This window comes from Amblyomma mixtum, chromosome 9 (genome assembly GCF_055824585.1).
Source record: "Amblyomma mixtum isolate Tamu chromosome 9, ASM5582458v1, whole genome shotgun sequence".
Classification (NCBI taxonomy): Eukaryota; Metazoa; Arthropoda; class Arachnida; order Ixodida; family Ixodidae; genus Amblyomma; species Amblyomma mixtum.
The window spans coordinates 77829417-77851598 of NC_143020.1; the positions used below are offsets into that span (position 1 = coordinate 77829417).

Consider the following 22182-nt stretch of genomic DNA (forward strand, 5'->3'; position numbering starts at 1 on the left):
CTTTTTAGCTGTATGGCTGAGCTTCGGTGGATTAAGATGAGTAATTACTCCATTATTATTACCGTATAAACTCAGTCAAATTTTTCACTCTCCAGAAGTTCTCATGCTTTTGCATATTCAAGAACTCACGCGTCACGAATGTAGAAGCCGAGGCCTTTTTCACAGGGCCGAAGCACGTTCTGTTCTCCAGTGTGGCTCCTGTCTTTATGCTGACAGTGTAAGTTGTATTCGGGTGGAGTCCATCGAAAGTGCGCTTGTGTTCAGTTCCTTCAGCCGTCTCGTTGCGGCATTCCGTTGGAGTGGAGCAAATGGTGAAGTATATGTCGCCGGACCATTTGTCCTGCCATGCTACTAGCAGCTCAGTATTGCTGACGCCAGTGACGGTAACGCCAGAGAGTTCGGGCACTGAAAAAGGAAAAAAAAAAGTTTAATCTCCGGCGCTCACTTATAAATACGGTGCTGAAATAATCAAGAAAACAGAATCATAAACACTGCAATCTGCCTAGTTCATTGGTGAGTGCATTTTGGTAGACGCAGGTTCTTCCGGTCTAATGGAAAGCAAAGTATGCACCCGAAGGGAGGGGCGAAGTATCGTTAATTATAAAGAACTCTTTGTGTCGACACAAATATCGCATTACTACTTCTTACTAAACGCTGAAAAATAAAGCGTGATGACTAGTATTAAAATTGAATAAACTTTGGTTGAACTTCAATTTATTCATCCATTAAGTCAATTCCGCGTGGCTGTGCGTTCCAAAACTCCAGCTACCAAAATAAACCTTCGCATTCGTGACAGGCAAGTGTCCACAGTTAACTTCGTTTGCTCGAACGTCGGTGATTATGTTTGTTGTTTCAACAAAATAAGGTTTCATGACACTCCTTAGACGATCAATTGCTTTCAAAATGCGGCAATGATGTTGAATTGCCACAATAGCTTTGGCGTCTGCCCTTTGGCACTTATCATGACCTCTAACGCATTTGGTAATTTGTATCAAACCAGCGCTTGCACCGAACTAGAATTCCGTTTTTTGTACCCTGAAAATTTATTTCCGTTGCGGTTTCAATACCAGAACCCGAAAGTTCCGAGATACGCAGTTGCGTCAAGTGGACAAGTTGCTAGAACTTCATGTGCTTCAGCGTATGATGTGTAATTTAGTAAAAAAAACAAAAAAAAAACAAAAAACATGCCGATCGAGGGGAAACGCGAAAGCTGGCTTGGTTGTCATTGTTAAACGAACAATGGGAATTATACATCAACTACTGAACTTTTGAAAACCATGAAGAAAAACACCAGATAATAATAGACACTTCCCCACGAGTACAACGTTGTCTATAAAACACCGAGACAGATTAATACGGCTTCAAATACTGGTTATTTAGATTCTACGCTTCGAAGAGCAAATTACGAACATCTGATGTAAAAACATTGAAGCAAAGGGTACCATAACGTGTGCACAGCGTTTGAGTCCTACCAAAATATGCTTACACTTTGGATATGACGTGAAGTTGGTGTCAGCTGGTTGGCTGAAGCTCTTCTTCTTGGATTTATGATCTGTGTGATAAGCCCGGACTGTTACGTCGTAAGCTGCGTTGAATTCAGGCAGAGGAAATGAGTGACTTCTCTGTGTATTCGAAAGTGTCTTGTTTGTGCAATGCTGTGGCTCGCTTCCAAAGCAAAGTGTGGCCAAAAATCCAGTCAGAGATTCTTGGTTATCGTACATCCACGTGACGCGCGCTTCGTTTGTGCAAAGCACGTCGGCAGTTAGGTTTCTTGGAGGCTCTGTAAAAAACAAAGGAATTGTTAAGCGAGCGACTTGACTTATAATCAGCGTAACTAGTCCCACTGAAGGTCAAATGCCTCTCTCATATCTGTCCAGTTAACCCTATCTTTCGCAAGCTTCTTAATCTAATCTGCTCACCTAACTACCTGCTGCGCTTGCCTTCTATTCGTATCCGTTCTTACTCTTAAGAACCATCGGTTATCTCGCCTTCGCATTACACGCCCAGCAAACATCCATTTCATTCTTTTGATTTCGTTAGGATCTCTTTGACCCGCGTTCCTTATCTGACCAACTCTGCCCGCTTGCTGTCTCTTGAAGTTACACCTATCATGAACGGCAGTTTAACAATATCCCTCAACAGAAAAGATAACAGGTTTACCTTACCGGTACTCGCCTATGAGTCAGAAACGCGACGGATAACAGAAAGGGTTCAGCTTAAATTAAGGATTGCTCAGCTAATATTTCGTCTGTGACGCTCTAACTTCATCGCTCTGATTAGTGCGGATCATCTGCCCCTTAAGTGAGGCAGTAATTATCAGCGTTGCCCGAAAGCTACGCTTAACAGGATGATTTTTCTTTGCATCGGCTCTTTGGGTCGCGTTCAAAATACCAGTGAAGGAAAGTAAGAACGGCAGTGAATGCAGCGGCAACCAGACGCCGATTTCCTCCAACTCCCGGGAGTTGACTACGCAAGACTGACTTCGTTTGAAAACAAAACGTGCCGTATTGTGCCATAATCTCGCAAGTGCCGAATGCACTGTTTAAATCCTCTCGTGGTTTTGAACTTAGTCGCTCACTCAAACAATGAAACCCACAGTATCATTCAAGGCTTCAGTGTCACACCCCGATGATGCAAGTTAGATCCCTGAGTCACAAACTCTGGTTGCAATAGAGTACCTGAAAGGGTATTTTATTCGCGGAATTATTTACGCTCTTCTTACGTAGACGACTCGCGTGTTAGTTCGCTTCATGTAGGAACAGGGCACAATTTACCTACGCCAGAAGTGCAGAATTGAAAAAGTATGTAATGGGCGGTTTCAATTACGTGTACTTACTGCAACCTTTTCGAAAAAGTTAGCGTGCCAACTGGCCCGGACTTTAGTGAGCATATGGTCAAATGACAACTCGCGGAGCCACTTAACCGACCACGATCCCGATACGACTCCGACCGCGGGCGCGTTGGCCGGGGAGCTTTTGCAAAAATTTCCACATGAGGTGGAATGAGGAGCTGAATATGTTCGTGAATGCTTATCAATGTTATTTTTGCATATTTTGGCACAATATTCTTCTGAATTTGCGCATTCGTCTCCTATAGTTAACGACGAGGTAAACTCAAATGGGTGAAAAACCAAGGCACACAAGAAGCAGTATCCTAACACGGCTTTGCAGCGCACCTCGGCACAGTATTCCCAGTTATAAAAATAATATCATTTAAACACATATGCTGAACGTTTTTGGCATTCTCTATAAATATTTCGTGTGTGGTGGCGAAGGTGCCACACACCTGTGATCACCTGTCATGTATCGACTCAGAAAAGTTTAGTTTTTGGTTTCCTTTTGAATAATAGCGATGGATGCTTGCTGGGCTGAATAGTTTTTACAGTTTTTTTTTCCAGTCTTCTGTTGCACAGTCGCATTAACAACTGGAGAATGTTTTAATAAATTGCATATTTTACACTTGGTTCATACTTTCACTGCAGAGTTACGGTGGTGAAAAGCGCAACCTGGACTAGGTAAAGAAACTAGAAGCAAGCATCGTTATTTCTTTCGTGAAACAGGTGGCAGTGACCCCCTCAGGAAGTAGCCCCGTGCTCTCTAGGAACAAAGATCCCGCAACAAAGCCACGGAGTTGTTCACGTTGGGGTAGAACTCTGCCTAGGTCACTTGCATTTTCTTTTTTGTAATGCACTGACGCCGAGTAGGCTTTGAATGACACTGGAATGCTGCCTTGAGTTTAGTTATAGACGGCAGATGACCATTCACCACAAATACTTTTTGCTTCTTGAATGGTCCACCGACATTCGGAAACCAAATGTTTAGCACACTCTTATGAGAGAAGAAATGTGCCATGGGTGTTGAAGAAACTACCTCACGAAAGACATGACCTTTTACCGCCGTAGAAATACGCGCAATTAAAAATGCCGAATACGCACTCACCTAGCTGGAAGGTGGCTGCCACACGTTCCTGTTTATGGCCCTTGCATGTTTTGTTCTGCGCTGAAAACTCCGCCTGAGCGCTCACAGAGTAATTAGTCTCGGGTTCGAGGTCGGTGAAGGTGTATTGCAATAGACCTCCGGGAACTTTCTGGGTTTTGCACTGCGTCAGCTCCGGACAGATGACGAATTCAATATCGTAGCTCCATTCCTCGCTCCAAGTAGCCTGCACTTCCGTGGGGCTTATGCCACGAACAACGAGGTCCTCCAGACTGGGTGCTAAAAGATAAAAAGCGGCAGTATATTGCATTATTCATTTTGAAACCTTCCTTCGTGAACAACAAGCGAATGTATGTTAAGAGCTACAGCATTTATTTATTTATTTATTTATTTATTACCTCAAAGGCCCCGGTTGTGGGGCATTACATGAGGGATGGGCGGATTACATGCAGATTATATAAAGATTACAGAGTACATAAAGATCAGGATACATAAAGATTACAGGATACATAAAGATTACAGGATACATAAAGATTACAGGATACATAAAGATTGCTGATTACATAAGGATGGCCTCAATCTTTTTTTTGAAGTCGATGCAGTTGACGATGAGTACGGCTTCCGGCGGCAGATCGTTCCAGTCCCGAGATGATATGACAAAAAAAGAACGGAAATGAGATGTTGTTCTTGCAGCGGGTGGGTATACGGTCTTGATGTGGTTGTTGCGGCTAGAAGGACGATGAGCTGTTGATATGATAGATGATCCTAAAGGTGAATGACAGAACTTGTGGAATAGGCATAGTCGAGTTATTTTTCTTCTAGTTTCAAGGTTAGGCAAGGATGCTCTGGATTTTAAAGAGGACACGCTAGTATAGTAAGAGTAGTCACAATAAATAAAACGGATAGCGCGGTTTTGAACTTTTTCAAGTATTATAGAAAGGTTAGATTGATGAGGTAGATTGAATAAAACGAGAAAAATTTCAGCTAAGAAATTATCTTAGCCCCATCTCGTGCTCCAGGTTGGCCACGATGGGCTTCCTGCGTCATAAGCAGCGAAAAACCAGCTTCACGAATGCCCATACTCGAAAAAGTAATTTCCTTCATGGTCGCTTGATTCCTTCATGTCATCACATGGCCACTTCAGGATCACAGGATCCCCACTATAATTCATTTACAAATTAAGGCTGTGTTTCGACGGTTTTTCAACAGCCTTAGCCGTACTTACGATGAGGGAAAGAAGTGAAGGTGACTTGATCTGCGTCGCTGTTGTATGCGCCATAGTAAGCCCGGACAGAAATGTTGAACGCCTTGTTTGGCTCTGTCACCACATAAGTGACATTCCTAGATGATTCATGGAGTGTCTTGTTGTGACAACCCAATCCATTTTTGTAACACAGTTGAGTTTTGAAGCCGTCAATAAAGCTTTGCTGCTTGTACTGCCAGGTTGCATCAACGTTGCCGTCACAAGAGAGAGTGACCGTCAGATTTGTTGGAGGCACTGAAAATATAGTAACAAAACTAGTTGGACTAAAAAAGAAAAACGACCTAGTTGGCACAACTGTTTAAAGAGAAATAGCGCAGCTGCAAAGAACGGAACGAGCTGACAGGACCGATGCTGTCTACTGTGACCGGGCTTGCCGCTCCGCTGCGTGTTCGTAAAAAGTGTTTAGACGCGATTCAGAGTAAATGTACACATGACGTCCACCAAAAGCCCCATTTAATTCGGCTCTGTTACTCCAGGAATGCATGACAAAGGAATTTCGAATAGCTAAACCTAAGACTCTAATTCTTTGCAATCCTCCCCGATAAAAGAGGGCTGTAGAAAAAAAATAACAAAGAGGAATCATTTCACCTGTTCTTGAGTGGCGGAGGCCATACTCTTGTGGAAGATAAAGGTTACAATTTTTGGAACCAGATTCCTCGGTGTACACAGCATCAATCAGCTGCGTTGCTTTTGCTCTCGATTCATCTAAAGCAAGCTTGCCCGAGTGAACGCGTCTGGATTTCTGTCCAACAAGTTACCTCTAATCACTCTGGGACCGTTTCCTCTTTTAAGGCGGAAGCCTTTAATGCCTCATCGTTGTAAGCAGCAGTTGTCGACAGAAAATGTCACGCTTTTCAATTGGTGGAAACGGTCGTGACGTCACAGTGCGCAAATTTCAAACGGGGCCAATTGTACTTAGGCTAGTAACCATGCAACCAATTGAAGGGACCGTATAGTGATGCTCCAAGTAAGTGTGACAGAGCTTAGTTAATTGCTTAATTACTAATTAGCCTAATTAGCTTTACTAGTCAGGCCATATAAATAATTAAAACCGATTAAGAAATTGCTCGAGCTCAGGAATCGAACCCCGGTCTTCGGCGTGAGAGACGAGCACGCTATCCACTCCGCCATGCCAGCTCGATGGTTTGGAATGAACAAAGGCGCGTCTAGTGAATACGGTGTCTTCACTCACTCTCATCCTCCTCCATTCCCTTCCGGCGAGGTTTAGGTGTCCACCGACAAATGAGAGACAGATACATTTCCTTTCCTCAAAAGCCAATTTACCGACGAGCGAGGCCTAGAACCGAATGGGCGATGGCGTTCTATGGACTCCTTGGCAGCGTTGCAAGACGCTGTCGCGTTCCACTCTTAGGGGCGAAGCTTAACATCTTAACCACACATCAGTGACCACACTTCAGGTCAAAAAAGTGCCCCCCTGAATTTTGTGAGACAGTTACTGCGTAATTTCCTTTCCTCAAATACAATTTTCATTTTCTTCATTACGGCTCCTCTTTATCTATCTTCTTTCACTCCCACTTCCTCCCTTCCTCTACGGTGCGGTTCAGGTGTACACCGAGATGACAGAGAATTACTGCGCCATTTCCTTTCCTCAAAAAAGCATTGCGTTCAAAGGGTGAGGCATCGCGCCGAACGAGTGGTGGCGTTCCGTGGACACCCTGGCAGCGCAACAACACGCTGTCGCGTTCGACTCCTAAAGGCGAAGATTAAGCGTCATTAATTAGAAGTTAATTAGTATTCAGCCATTAATCAGTAATTAACCATAAATTAGCGATTTGTCATCACTTAGTAATTAGTACTCAATTATATGTGATGCCACCAGTGCCACAGAAACAGCGAAGGTGGTGCGGAAAACGCTTCCGCTTCTACCCACTTTAGACTGTCAAATTGCCCCTGAATTTTTTGAACTTTGCATGACGTCTTAGCGCTCGTGTTTCAAATTTTCGGACGTGCACAACTGGAAGATGAACGTCTCCTTGCTTTATTGCGTGTTTGTGAGGCATACTTGCGAACTTAGTTCGTGTTGTGCTTCAAAGCCTTGCGGATATGTGTTTCGGACAGAAATTCACTTGCTTCTTTCTGCTGGTATTGCTGTTAAGTTAGACCGTGGATTTGTAAAGCACTATTTATTTTATTTTGAATGCTAGAAAAACACGCCTGTTTCCAAAGCCAAATTTCTGCTGAAGTGCTGTAACTATTCCGTATCGACGCAGATCAGCCGGGTTGGGGTACCAGCGCAGTCTCTCTGTTTAGCCTAATTTTATGTTGAGAATTTATAAAAACAATTAAACGCACTGTATGAACTGCGAAGTGAATGGTCTTTATTTATATTGCCACGTATCATTGTACTGTTTGTTCGTTCACGCTCAAGGCTGCAGGAAAGGGTTGTTATCACTTGTTCGTGGCGTGAGAAGCGACCACACTAATCTCGATTGATCGCAGCCATGAAAGGCTGAATCTAGGTTTTTCCAGATTTCTGTAGATGATCTCGTCTTGTTATCTGGAAGTTTCCTTGCCGGCTTTAAATTGAGCGTTGCCGCGAGCGGCGGACATTTCGTAGTTCGACGACCGACGAGCACGCTTGTTGCTTACGCCGCCGCCGAGTGATTCAGTTATTTTGCGGGCGCAAGTCAGCCCAAATAAAGAGCTTCGTTTCCAAGACTGGCTGGTGTCTTCCTGACCACTGGACCACCGTCACTACAACGTGACATCTGGTGGAGGTGCTGGGTAGTCTTCCAGGTACCGGACAACCCCTGCAAGTCGTGATGCCAGCGCTTTGAGTTATTCACCGGAGGACCTGACTCCAATCCACCACGCAGCCTCTGGAGTCTCTGGAGCCTCCAGCCATGACTTACGCCGCAGCAGTGCGCCGTCCTGTACCTCGACGACGGGACCCAAGCCCCTAACGCCCTAAGCCAGCTGCGCTGGAGCCCGCCTTCTCGCCCCAACTCGCCCGTCCTACGAGCGTCGTACACGGCCGAGGAAATGCGTCGAGTGGAGAACACCCGACCAGCGCCGCCCACAATGCTTCCACTGCGGAGAAGCCGGTCACATTCTTCGGTACTGCCCACACAGGAGAATGGGCATTCGAGGGTTCCCTTACGACGCCCCACGACCCCGACCCGGCCAGCGACCAGCCGAAATCGAGGATTTTTTGCGTCGTGAAGGATACTCATCACCGAGCCGCCTATCGCGTTCTCTGTCGCCATCGTCACCGCGCTAAGTATCTCCTAGCCGAGGCTACGCAGTGCGTGGACGCTTCCCCAGCCCCCGAAGGTGAAACAAGCAGCCTCTGGAGGTGAGGTTGCTTCTGAGCGCAAGAACTAATAAGATCCTCCATCGACGAAAACAGAAGACCATGCCCCCTACGACGACGACGAACCCTACGACGACGACGATCCCTACTACGACGACAATCCCTACGACGACGACGATCCCTACGACGACGACGATCCCTACGACGACGACGACCCCTACGACGACAAATACGACGACAAATACGACGACAAAAACTGCGACAACACCGACGACAACACCGACGACGACGACGACACGGCCAGACTTGAAGCTTTTACCGCTGCCCTTACACATTATTAGGAACGCTAAAGGACTCTATTCTCGAAGCACTCTCCGTGTTTAATTTTCACTTTAAAGCATCGAGACGATGCTTCTTTGGAAGGGGGGTAATGGCACGTATCATTGTATTGTTTGTTCGTTCACGCTCAAGGCTGCAGGAAAGGATTGTTATCACTTTTGTTCGTGGCGCGAGAAGCGACCACACTAATCTCCATTGATCGCAGCCATGAAAGGCTGCATCTAGGTTTTTCCAGATTTCTGTAGATGATCTTGTCTTGTTGTCTGGAAGTTTCCTTGCCGGCTTTAAATTGAGCGATGCCGCGAGCGGCGGACATTTCGTAGTTCGACGACCGACGAGCACGCTTGTTGCTTACGCCGCCGCCGAGTGATTAAGGTATTTTGCGGGCGCAAGTCAGCCCAAGTAAAGAGCTTCGTTTCGAATACTGGCTGGTGTCTTCCTGACCACTGGACCGCCGTCACTACAACGTGACAATATTACAAGGGCACCAAATATAAAGTATGAATTTTCTCGCAGTTAAGTTGGACTAATCAGAGGTTCAGTGTAATAAGCAATATTAAACATGTCCCGAGGAAGCTAACGTCCTGTGAAGAAACTCAAATTTTACGCTCTTGCTTAACGGTGTGAAGCGATACACTGAATGCGTCGCTTCACCGGCCTTGGGTCCTCTTTGGGTATCACTTCGTAGAGATGGAGTCTTTTGTTTATTTATTTTTTCTAATTTAATTTCTGTTTTTTTTTATTTATCAACCACAGCACACAGAAGGCCTCCCATTATTCAAGTCGAACGTACAGGCGCGGCCATAAGTAAACGGAGCACGCTATTGCGTTCGAAGTGCAATCATGCTTTTTCTATTGGTAATGAAGAAGCGTTGTTTGTCTACAAGAAAGCCCACCATCCTCCTCTACCGGTATGCGCGTACCACTGCTGGAAATTTCAATTAGGTGACGCGTGAAAAATATTCGAAGACAGTTGCGTGCTCCGTTTACTTTTGACCGCACCTGTACGTTCCTCAGCGGTCGAAGATTAGCGCGGCTGGTTCACAACAAAAGGGGCAGCGGTTCGAGTCCGGCTTGACCACCATTCTTTTCCGCACAAATGCTTTTTCTTTCCTCACAGGCATTAAGTAATGATGGGTGATTGACATCACGATCCCGTAGACCAAAGAGAAATTTTGTAGTGACGTCATCATTGTTACACCTTTGGGTGTTGTCAGATGTTTGCATAACCTACGCGAGGTATGTGGTTCCGACGACACCACCCAATCAACCAATCCTGGGTTCCTCGGCACTCACTAAAATGGCGTCGGGTATTCCGCTGAACGCAACCTTTAGCGATCTCGCGTTAATACCAACCAAGATGTCACGCACTGAGGTTCTCTCAATACATTTGGCTATGAATTCCTAATTCCCCTGAAAAAAAAAATTATATAAATTTACTTCTGTACTTCAACACTCCATGTGCAGGCTGTTGGGTTTAGCTCAGCTAAACAAACTGTTTACCTGCGGTGCGCATCAGACCGAATATCAGCAAATTTAGTTTATTCCTGTTCCAGCAGATTTCTAATGTAATCTAATGAGCCCACAGCAAGTCATGCCGGTAATCCTAACGAAAGCCTGAAGAAAGGACGCGCAGCACACCCAACTACGGTCATCGCACATTTCACGCCAACACCATAATAGAAAGCACAAGTTGCATTGCAGGAATCAATAGGGTATGTAGGGCTTAACATCCCGATGGGACACATTGGCGGTTATTAGCAATGCCGAAGCGAAGGAATGCGTATTGTATTATAGCACCTGAGGTTTTTTACTGTGCACTGAGATCAAACAGCAAATAAGCGTCTTGCATTTCGCCTCCGTGGACTCCGAGTGCGTTTACCATTGACGCACCAAGCTCCATGCACTGAATTAAAAATTAAAGAGCACTCGTTAATATCGCTCGCAAAGATGGAAGAGGGGAAGTGTTAAGTCTGATAATTGACGTTTTGTTAATTAGGTTGAAATCAGCGCGCTCTTTTTCACGCATAGTTGGATGAGCGGCTGTAAACTAAATTTTGATAGTGTTTTGCTCACATAACTATTTCTTAAATCAGACTACCCGAAAACCCACAGCTTCTTGTTCCCCTTATGTTTTATATTATTTCAGTCAGCCTTTCAGATTTATAGGCAATCCTGGTCTGTGAAAAGAATTGTTAATCTGGACTCATGTACTAAACTACATTGAACTCAGCCTTAAATAAGTTTGACCTTAACTGCGATGAGTTAAATTTAAAAAAAAAATGTATGGTCTTTGCAGTCCAAAAACTTTCGTAGTGAAGGTGGAACATTTCCCATTAGTTGTGATTTCCAGCCACTGAGTCCGCTTCTATCCATTCCTTTGCGAAGTAGAGGAGAGAGATACTTGTTAAGGCTTCCTGATTAGGAAGCGTGGCGCTCATTCGGTTGGGAAAGCAATGTAATGCAAGAGCTCATATTAAAGATATATTACAGCGAAATCCTAACTAAGGCTGGACTAATATGACAGAGTCATGCAATCGCAAATACTTTCATATTTATCATTTGTGCACTCTTGAATTCCCGATTCCTGCCAAGTGGGACGAAGAAGGGGTCCCGGGAAAAAATCAGTCCGCTATGTACTCTATGCAGTCTCCCGCCGTGGGTATATGCCATTAAGCCTGTGGAGAACATCATCATCAAAATCACTACTCGACTGCGCCGCCATCACTTCGCCTGGCTTTCGCTCTCGTTCTTGTTAAACCTATGGTTCCGGGCTTTCAGTTTCTTGACTGCCCCTACAACACCTGAAAATAAGTCATTCTCACAGAAAACTAAGTTTTGGTAAGGAAAAAATTTCCGTAAAACCGAAGTGCGCAAGGATCCACGTCACTCGGATCCTCACAACCCCTTTGTGAATATATTTATGCGCTTTTTCCAGGAACGCTGTTTGCCCATTATTTGAATATTACGGTCACAATATGAGGAAGGCAGCACGGCCAGAGGAACGAAGAATGCAAAGAGTTACAAAATAATGCTGACCAGAACTGACATCAGATAAAAAAGCCAGACGCAAACACGAGGGCTGAGTTTTTGTTGCGAAGCAACACTGCGTGAGTCGCCGAGCCATTTCGCGGAGCTGACGAAAGGCCATACTGCGCATGCGCGAGGAGCAGTGACGTCACACGGCTGGCGCGCCCACGCCGTTGTTGCACGGGTGACTCAAACGTGCCGCCGCCGCGCTCGCCAGTTGCGCATGCGCAGTAGCGTCGCATAGCTAGCGTACCGGGGCCGCCGCTGCGTCCGCGCGCTCTCCATCACCTCTCTTTCATTCCTCGTTGCTTTCGCAATCCCCCAGGTTTAACCAGAGCTAAACCACTGCCAATTTTTCGCCCCATTCTCAGAGCGTTCAGTCTGCATGTAGCCGTTGTGCGCAGGAAATCTTAAACCGCAAGCTCTCAATGGTGTTAACACTGTGTTCAACTTGGGAGGCTGCTGGCGAAGATGTTTCATTCTGACTTCAGCCATGATACGTACTAAAATATGCGCATGCATGTACGTCGTGAACGTGTGAACCACGATGCGAGCACGTAGTCGTCAATGTTTCTTTTGCATTCGAAATACAGATATGCTTTTAGGCTTACTGAAGAATATTAGAGAAGTACCACACGTATGCGCCATTACTTCTCATTCAGCTCGTTAGAAAAAAATGCCTGCTAGTGCGAGTCGTCATGCATGCAGTTCATGAGCCGCCGGCACGCTGGGCCGAATAGTAGCACCTTTAATTCGAGTATTCCCTACAGCGAAGTTATAACATGCATATGAGACATGCACGTAAACTGGCATTGAGCGTCATTGCACTTTTGCTACAAAAACGTTCAAGTAGCTGATGTTTGTTCGTCATGACATTGCGTGCATTTTCTATCGACAGCTTTAGCTATCAGGAGGCAGAATAAAGTTAGTTCGGTGGTACGCAGCCTGATTATTTTGAGACCAACAGGACGCAGTTCACGAACGTAGAAACCAGGACCGCGGCCGACTTATTTATGCTTGCAATGTAGTGAGTCAACATACACGGGATAACTGAGAGCACAACGCGCCATTTGATGAACAATGGGAGTGCAGTTTTACACTGTGATGTGGTGTTGAATGAACTACATTACAGCACGTGTGCTGCTCGCATGCTTTTGAGGATCCCATGAAGCTTACGGGCACACCCTAAAACTGCACACGGAGCACCGAAGGCCAACGATCGCACCGTCGTCGTTCATGTATACGTGCCTGACCGCGATCAGCACTTTCTTCTGCAGTCTCCGGTTCCCTCGATACTTCACGTAGTCTGTGTCGCACCCAGGGAGCTTATTTTGTATCCTATGCATGCGTTGCAACGAGACGCCGACGCACGCGGTTCAGCAGCCCTCAGGCTCTTTGTGTAGAGGGTTCATTGGGGAGGAATGACGGGGGGATGGGGGGGGGGGGGGAGTGGCTGAGGCAGCCTGTAGTTGCACCTTCCCGCCTTGACGGCGAACCCGATAGCCGGGAGGCGGGAGGTTCTGACTGGTCAGAATGTCGTCACTGTGCTCAATTTTCCCGGATGCTTTGAACTTGGAGGTGTTCTGGGACTTGCATTTGCGATTTTTTCAGCTACTCAGCCAACGTCGGTAGTATTTCCTAGGAATGATCTATTCGTATTGCTTGGTTCGATATTTCCTTTTAGTGCCGCTTTAACGGCAGTAGATCGTGCTGCTAGTCAGGCAGTCAACCGTGAAAACTTTTCAGTATATTTTGAAGGGTACACATTATGAAAAAGCCGAAGTATCAGAACTGCAATTTAAAGACTATATCAAGTTAAGAAGTCTATATATATTCCCTCAACGTTTGTAATACGTTGAAATTATTTCGTGCAATTTACTTCAGTGCAATTTTAAAATGTCAAATCTTGTACGCACACATTAGCGCGACGTGGAATCTTACGTACAAAAGCACAATAACGTTTCCATAAGATGACAATTGTTTGACCTCCTAAGGCTTCTCACTTCAGTCTCGAAAACATAGCCATCCAAGTTCGTCTACCCCCGCGTCAATATATTCTACTCCCTTTAATTTTAGCTTTATCCGCTATTACATACAGATTTCTGCAACCAAACATTCGATTTATTGTAGCCAAAGAACGCGCTGGGTGAAAAAAAAAGCAGTACAGTGTATATTATTATGAAATAATAGCTTAACGTGGTAACGCAGATATAAAGGGCTATTCTTCGGCAATAATATTTTAACTGTATTCAACTAGGCAACTAAATCTCCTTTTTTTTCACTACCTTTGCGCTGAAACATCTTTTTCATTCACGCCTCCACTCTCACGGCAAGAACGCCACAGTTGATTACAGTATACATAGAAAAAAAATCAACTGCATCGTGTAAAATATTAGCGAACATGGCACTCTCCTATTCCTGGTAAAACTCTTGCTTCAGTAACACGAGAATAACCGAGAATAACAGCTTTTCATTAAATATTGCTCACGTATAGTTAATGTGGTAGCGCTTTCCTTATGCATTTTTGACTTGCATGTTTGTTTGTTGCGTGCGGCTTCTGCCTATGCGCGGATAGTGTAAAGAGTACTGGAATTAAGCTAAAAAAATGTTATCTAGCTTTTTACCCGAAATCGTCTCGTTCAAGCACGTTTCATGCCCAGAGGAAACGCTGAATAGTATGTTGCAGTTCCACTTGCTGCCCCACTGCGCCTTTAGTGCTCTTGAGCTTGTGACAGTGATGATATGATCTTTCATGTCCGGAATTAAAAGTGCGGCGCAGCGTACGTCAGTCCCTCAATGAAAAGCCCGTAATGAATGTGGCCGAACAAGTCCAATGTCTGCATTATCTGCTACTCACTCTTGTGGTGTGACGTGAAGTTCTCATGAACGTGGTGGCACGACACCGTAGATGTGGCATCAATTTTAAAGACCACTATCTTTACGGGATAACTGGTATCGTAATCGAAAATGCGAAATGTTAATTCCCTGCACTCTGGACGAGTGGTCTCGTTGCTGCAGTGCGAGCTATCTTCCTTGCAAATGCTGACGGAAAACACGTGAGTATGCTTTACTTTCATTACGTCATATTACCACGCGAGTTCAATTTGGTTGTTGAAGTGCAATTCGTCGTTCAAGTTGGTAGGGGGTATGTAAAAAGCATTAACTAGATTAAGAATTTGCTTTCGAGTTCAGTCCATTTACTTATGACTGTTCCACACAGGCATAACTTATAGGTGTACGAAGACTCAAATGCCTTCAAATTAATAACTTCGCCATTAGTGCAAAATGACAGCGGAACGGTATTAAGAAAGTTTAGTTTAGTTTAGTTTAGTTTATGGGGTTTAACGTCCCAAAGCGACTGAGGCTATGAGAGACGCCGTAGTGAAGGGCTCCGGAAATTTCGACCACCTGGGGTTCTTTAACGTGCACTGACATCGCACAGTACACGGGCCTCTAGAATTTCTCCTCCAAAGAAATTCCAGCCGCCGCGGCCGGGATCGAACCCGCGTCTTTCGGGTCAGCAGCCGAGCACCATAGCCACTGAGCCACCGCGGCGGCGGTATTAAGAAAGGTTAAGAAAAGTGCGCGAGCGTTAGGTTTTGATAAAACATCGATGAAAAGTAAAAAATACTTCAGCTAGCTTCATTACCACACAAGATAGCAACTATTCAAGAAAATGCATGCTCCCCGCCCCCTCCCCCCTTCGTTCGACTAATACAGGAAAATTCGCCGCAAAGAAAATAAAAGAGGTCTGTACTTTTCCTCACCGGGTTATATCAATTCGAAGCACGTAATAAGGCTTGGACAGAGTGCCCGCTCTAGAAAGTAGTGTGAAGGGGTGGCTTAGAGCGGCTGGTGCGGTGCAAGCCTCAATTTTTGAAGCGAAAAGCTTCACTAGGCTAGTCAACACCGGGTATGGCGTATGCTCCGTGATCAGAATTAGCCACAGCTGCGCGTGCGCAGCACCGAGTGACGTCAAAGAAGAGGCGCAGGTGGTCGGAGCGGCCGCCGCCGCAACCGCCGCCGCGACTCCGGCGCCTCACGTTTCGGCGCAGCCGCGCGCTACTGCGCATGTGCGACGCCTCCTTACCGCCGCTACCACTGGGCGCTCGCCTCCTCGCCACCGTTTGACCTTTAGTTGCAGCCGCGTGTTTACCACAGTTACTACGCATGCGCAAGGAGGGCTATATAACGCGCTTGCCTACACCGTTATCGTGGTGCTCCCAGTGCATTGTGCGCGAACTGCGACAGCCATGACGTGAAACAAAGCATAACTGCAGCTTTTCGCTTGTACATCAAGGCTTAACCAGAGCTAAGCCACTGTAAATTTTTTAAAATTTTTTGTAAACTACGATCCCACACACAGCTAATACCCAAGAAGAACTCCTCTACCAAGCTAATCCATCTATGTATGACCATCAAAATCGTTTCATGGTCTCTGTAAACATTTCATGAAAGCATACGAAGAAGCGTGCACTAGGTTCAGTATTTGCTCCGCTAGGTGGTCTTGCAAAGTTTCCAAAATATGTGGCACTTGAGTGAAATCGACGCAAGAATATTGGGTACATTAGCGCCACCCTAGTATCCTAAGATCTCTAAGTCAGCGATGTGGACGGTGCAGTTGAAGTCAGTTTAGTTCTAAAACAATTTAAATATCGCAGAACACGTTTGTTCTTGTTTCGGGTTTCCCATTTCTTACTCGTTGGGCAAAAAAAAAACTTGAAAGGGAAAAGCAGCATGCTGACTTCGTGCAATACAGCTCACCTATAGGAAATGTGGTGGCGCTCCTCTTCTCAATATTTCCTCTGCATGTTCTGTTGTTGGCAGTAGCTGTTGCCTGAGCGCTGACGACATAGGAGGTTCTCGGCTCAAGTCCACTGAAGATGTGCTCAAAGTCTTCGCCGTCAACAATTTCCTTTTTGCACGCTGTTTGGTCGGAGCAAATGGTGAACACTATCTTGTCATTCCACTTGGTGTTCCATTCAGCTTTCAGCTCTGTTGGGCTTATGGCAGTGACGCTTAGAAGCTTCAACTGCGGAACTATAACCACAAGAGAAAAAGTAGGTTACAATTTAAATCACGAAAAAACTCTTTAGTAGTAAAGTAAAAGGGATGTTAGAACCAAAACCAAAAGTCCTGGTGTTAATTATGAAATAATAATGTTGTCCAACAATTAAGGAGTGACCGAAGGATAACGGTGACCTAAATTCGGTTCAAGGCCCGAAACCTAAAGGGCTTGAGGCAAATCTGGACTCCTCTAAGAGGTCATGCCACACAAAGGGATGCAGACAATTCATACATAACATCTAATAAATCTCAACAAAAACGGTGATCCCGCATCACCAGCCGATCTCTGTTGGCAATGTGACTTGACACAGCTCCCATCGTTTTTGTAGTACCCAGGAAAATAAAGGCTCTCTCATTAATTACTTCGTGACACTGAAAGTGCTATCAGGTTTTTTGCAAGCATTTTAACGGCTTCGCGTAAAAAACAGCTGTAGTTTTTCTTTTTCTCATGTGTTTTGTTCATAAAACCAGAGCGGAGCAGTACGAAACTGCGCTTCTTACACAAACACGATACTGTGATCGAAAATCTCTACTTGCCGGAAGCGATATCTATGCTCTGCTCTTGCTGTTGATTGAAACGAATCATCCGTCTGAAAATTCCCAGCACTAAGGTAATTAGCTGGCGTATTTCCGCAATCGTATAATCGGATCAGTGTGAAAGATAAGCTGACCTATAACCACGGAGTAGGTAGCCGCTTGTAGGAATCTGCGGACTAAGTAGAATATATTGCAATCTATTGTTGACTCCATACTTGAAAAAGAATATTCCCTTACGATTAGGGAGAACGGTGCACCTATTTCTACAAAATATTAAATGTTATACTTTTAGATAGCGTCTGAGAAAGCTCGTTGTGGGTTGCATGCCTTTTTACCTTCAGAATTGTGCTTTTAGTGTGACATTGTTGGAAAAATTTGTCGGGGTAATAAATGATCAAAATAAGCACTACTTCACTGAAGAAAGAGATATTTACGTATGATTGCCAGCAATTGGGACCATGCCGTTTTATATGCATATTTGGTTTTTTATTTTTTACCTACTGCTGCCTCGCATGAGGCTATTCTAAGAAATAAAAAATGCACAAACACTTTATAACGATCAGCGAAATCTGATATACTAAGGTAGGAAAAGGAAACGTGCTGTAGAAGTATGCCGGCTACAAATTGCAAAATTTAAAAACGGTTTTAAAGGCTAGGCACGAGTAAGGCCAGAAACTCAGTTCCACATTTCTATAATGCCTGGGGAAAGAAGACAGTGTTATCGTAGTCATCTTCACACTTATTTTAGAATCAGAAGGAGATAATCGACTGCTTCAGAAACAGTTTCTGGTGTCATCCATAATTTCCGAGCTTTACTTTCTCTCATACAAGTGGCACGCTTAGTTAAGCTACCGTGGTAAAATAGAACACTACAAAACATTGCTAATGGCAAGATATCGGCGAGCTTGATACAGAGTTATGCTGATATTCTCGTCCACCTTATTCTCAGGAAATTGATTACGTATAACCACAGTTGACACCATAACCTAAATTGTTGTGCTCAAGAAAAGATAGAAGATTTTCTTAAATGGTCTAATGAGTAATTAGGTTTTTATTCGAGTTTTCTCTACAGGGCCAGTAGAGTTGTTTCACGGTATTGATACCTTTTTTCCTTAATGGTGCAATTAATCATAATAGTCTTTTGCAATATTAAATAAGCAATGAAGGGCTTTAGCAACATTTTAATGAAAATGCAGCAACTCTTCACAAATGGATCTTACCTGATAAGAAATAAGAAGCTAAGTGCGTGAAAACTAAACTAAAGCCGATTATAAACACTTAAGCTATCTCTGAATCACTGCTAAATTGCCACTTTTCCTTCATTTGTTACGTTGAATGTTCTCTATTGTACTCACTCTTGGGGTACGATGTGAAGGACACTTGAGCTGGTTTGCTGTATGTCTTGGAGAAAACATTGTCAATAAAAGCAAATACTTTTGCTTGGTAACTTGTACTGTATTGCGGAAGATTATACGTGAAGCCTATGTATGCAAGAGGAATCGTCTTGTTGAAGCATTTGGATCCATCCTTGTGGCAAAGGTTGACAAGAAACCCGTTGATATCCGCTAACTTCTGCTTATCATACTCCCACGAGGCATCCACTGTGTTGTTGCAGAACACATAGGCGTTCAAGTTCGTAGGCGGGTCTGCAAAAATATGTGACAGGTTATTTATTTCCCTGACAGTATATTCAGGGTTGGGCGCGCTACCTGACATGAAAATCAATCCGGATATACAAAAAAGTATTGCTTTCGAAACATATAGTTTGATTACCCCAAAAAAGAAAGGCCCCGCCGCGGTGGCTCAGTGGTTACGGCGCTCGGCTACTCACCCGAAAGACGTGGGTTTGATCCCGGCCGCGGAGGCTGAATTTTGATGGAGGTGAAATTCTAGAGGCCCATGTACTGTGCCATGTCAGTGCATTTTAAAGAACCTCAGGCGGTCGAAATTTCCGGAGCCCTTCACTACGGCGTCCCTCATAGTCTTAGTTGCTTTGCGACGATAAACCCCAATAAACCGAAGCAAACCAAACCAAAAAAGAAAGTTCTTCGAAATATACAGACACCAAGTTAGACGAGCCAAAGCTGGTGGGCTACTATTTGGAAAATTAAACACAAAGGCCACTAAAAAAGTAACAGGTGGCAAATCTTTCTGGCGCAATTTTTCTAATTAATTAGCACTCGCTGCGAAACAATCATCTAGCAGTCACGCTTCACACTTTTTTGGGTATATTTTTGAAATCCTGCTATGCACCTGACATAGAACCCTTTTCGGGAAAATTTTTCTTTGAGCTTATTCGCCTATTTCAAATTTGTACTTATTTTAGGAAAAGTGTGCTTCGCTTACAGTGTCTTTCATCTTTTAAATTTGTATACTTTGAAATGTATCCTGAGTAACACTTGAGGGGATGACTGCGGCTGCTTCTCTTTTAACGTTTTCATGCGTTCTCTAACTGGAGGTCCTCTTTACAGGCGTTCTCTTCGGGCTTCCTCCTGCATGTAATACATGCAAAAACTTGTTGGGCTAAGGAATGTAAGGGAGTAAATTTTTTCTCTGACCAAACTCTCTCGATGTCTGTATTGCCATTTATAATGCGTGCTTACTAGCTGAAAATGTATTTGCGCGTACTAATTTTGTACTAATTTCTACTAACAATTGCTGCTGGAGTTTTAATTTCAAATGCCACACGAAGACACTGAGCTTAGTGCGGTAGAAGTATCTCGTTGAGCAGCCGTTGCAGAAATACAAGACGGCTCCAAAGACTTCGGCTCAAAATTAGTACGCGGAAATAAATTTTCACATAATGAGTACACATTATGAATGACAATACAGACATCGAGAGAGTTTTAATGACAAGAAAAGTTTGTGGTCTTAGAAACCTTAGCCCAACAAGTTTTTTCATGTACTACATAAAGCAGGATGCCCAAAAGACAACTCCCCTACAGAGGTCCTCCTGCTAAAGAAAGCACAAAAACGTTAAAAGAGAAGCGACTGTTGCCGATATATAAACTCTAATCAATTGGTCATAGTCGTAAGTTAGAGTTTCTGTTAGAACGCTACGGAGTCCGCTTCTGCGACCAGGCACAAGTCACTCACTACCTAAAGAATGTTAGCAAGTACGATATGCATATTATACTACATGCCCCTGGAGTTCTCACGAATGAACTCAAGAAAGCATGATATAATTGGTACTTGGCGTATGAGAAAACACCTTAAACTGTAGTGGGCTCCGTTGCATCTAGACTCCGCCTGCACATCTGGAATAGTCTGTGGTGCTAACGGTGGTCTTACTTTGACTGTTGCGTGGAGCTAGGATTACGAGTGGAGGCGCTCATTAAAGCGGCGTGGGAAAAGGCGTGAGTATACCTCTGGTCTTCGGCGAGTGGGGAGTGGCACAATGGGAGTAATACTACTTGATAAAAACACTTATCGGTGATTACTACTACTCCCTAACAAAAATGCATATTTATTCAAGTGTCGTCAAAATGTTTGATTGTTGCACTAGTCTCTAAACTATTTACGTGTTGCTGAAAGTGCAAACATTTTGACTCGAGTCAGGAAGTTTTGCACAGAAACTGTTTAATAAGAGGAAAAATTAAATAGAGTCAAATTTCGCGCGCATTTCAAAGAATAAAAAGATAAATATATAACATTATTAAAAAAAGCCTGACAAGGCAACTACAACCGTAGAGGCTTTTTAACATGTTTCTAAGGAGCTGTCGCAGGTAAAGTGGGCTTTTACGATCATTTAGTAATCCCCGCACCTAACTAGACGTTAAAAGGGCCAAACGGCTTCAATTACTGAGGATATACTTCAGTATAAAATGTTGAGTAGAAAAAAATAATACGGGAATGATCCCAAATTGCTTACGATGCGAAGTGCAACAATTGTAGAATCTACAAAGGTCCGCTAAAGCGACGGTTACATAGGCAGTTTAAGCATAAGCGGGCTGTAATAGATTATCGTAAGTTTTCGAGAAGATCGCTAAAGAGTCCCATCTTACCAATGATATCAGGTGTGTCCCCGTCGATCGGTACATCCAATTTTGCTCTGCTTCTCGTGCGCACCTGTAATTTTTCGGAAAAAGATGGCGTCATTCAATCATAGCAATATCGAAAAATAATATATCTTGATGCTAGCAGAGCTCTGTTCGATTTCTCTCTCCATGTTATTTTTGTCTGTTATTTAATACTGTGCAAACGAGACATTTTTGATGAGATCCTAAATGAAAATTCCTGAGGAGCTCACTTTTCAACAGGAAGTGGATTATGATCGCAATTTTTTGGCATGCCGTAAGACGCACCGTAAACACACGACACATTTGGCGATCACCCTCGGGGCGCTTGCAGTTTTCAGCTATTTATTGTCAATGAGGCACTCAACTCCAAAACTCCAAAACTCCAGAACTCCGAAACTTCGAAAATCCTAAACTTCGAAAATCCTAAACTTCGAAAATCCTAAACTCCGAAAATCAGAAACTCCCAAACTCCAAAACTCCGAAAATCCGAAACTCCGAAAATCCGAAACTCCAAAAATCCGAAACTCCAAAAATCCGAAACTCCAAAAACCCGAAACTTAAAAATTTTAAAACTCTAAAACTCTAAAACTCCAAAACTCCAAAAATCCGAAACTCCAAAAATCCAAAAATCCAAAACTCAATTATTGTCAATGAGGTCTTCTATCGCGATTTTAATAACTCAGTGCAAGCGCAGAACAAACTTCGAAAGCATGATTG

The 22182-nt window shown here is 44.1% G+C and overlaps 1 protein-coding gene across 2 annotated transcripts in view; it reads right to left on the reverse strand.

Annotated features, from left to right (window-relative positions):
• Positions 1 to 22182, reverse strand: part of LOC149329803 (fibronectin-like) — a 42070-nt gene that overhangs the window by 11549 nt on the left and 8339 nt on the right. The window contains exons 2-8 of one of the 2 annotated variants that reach the window (XM_089560469.1): positions 21451 to 21514; positions 18802 to 19092; positions 16607 to 16882; positions 5161 to 5433; positions 3939 to 4214; positions 1487 to 1780; positions 130 to 405 (exon numbers count right to left, since the gene is read on the reverse strand). In XM_089560469.1, coding sequence (XP_089416595.1) covers positions 130 to 405; positions 1487 to 1780; positions 3939 to 4214; positions 5161 to 5433; positions 16607 to 16882; positions 18802 to 19092; positions 21451 to 21514 — 1750 coding nt within the window. The remainder of the gene's footprint in view (positions 1 to 129; positions 406 to 1486; positions 1781 to 3938; positions 4215 to 5160; positions 5434 to 16606; positions 16883 to 18801; positions 19093 to 21450; positions 21515 to 22182) is intronic. The other variant, XM_089560470.1, reaches the window with a different exon arrangement.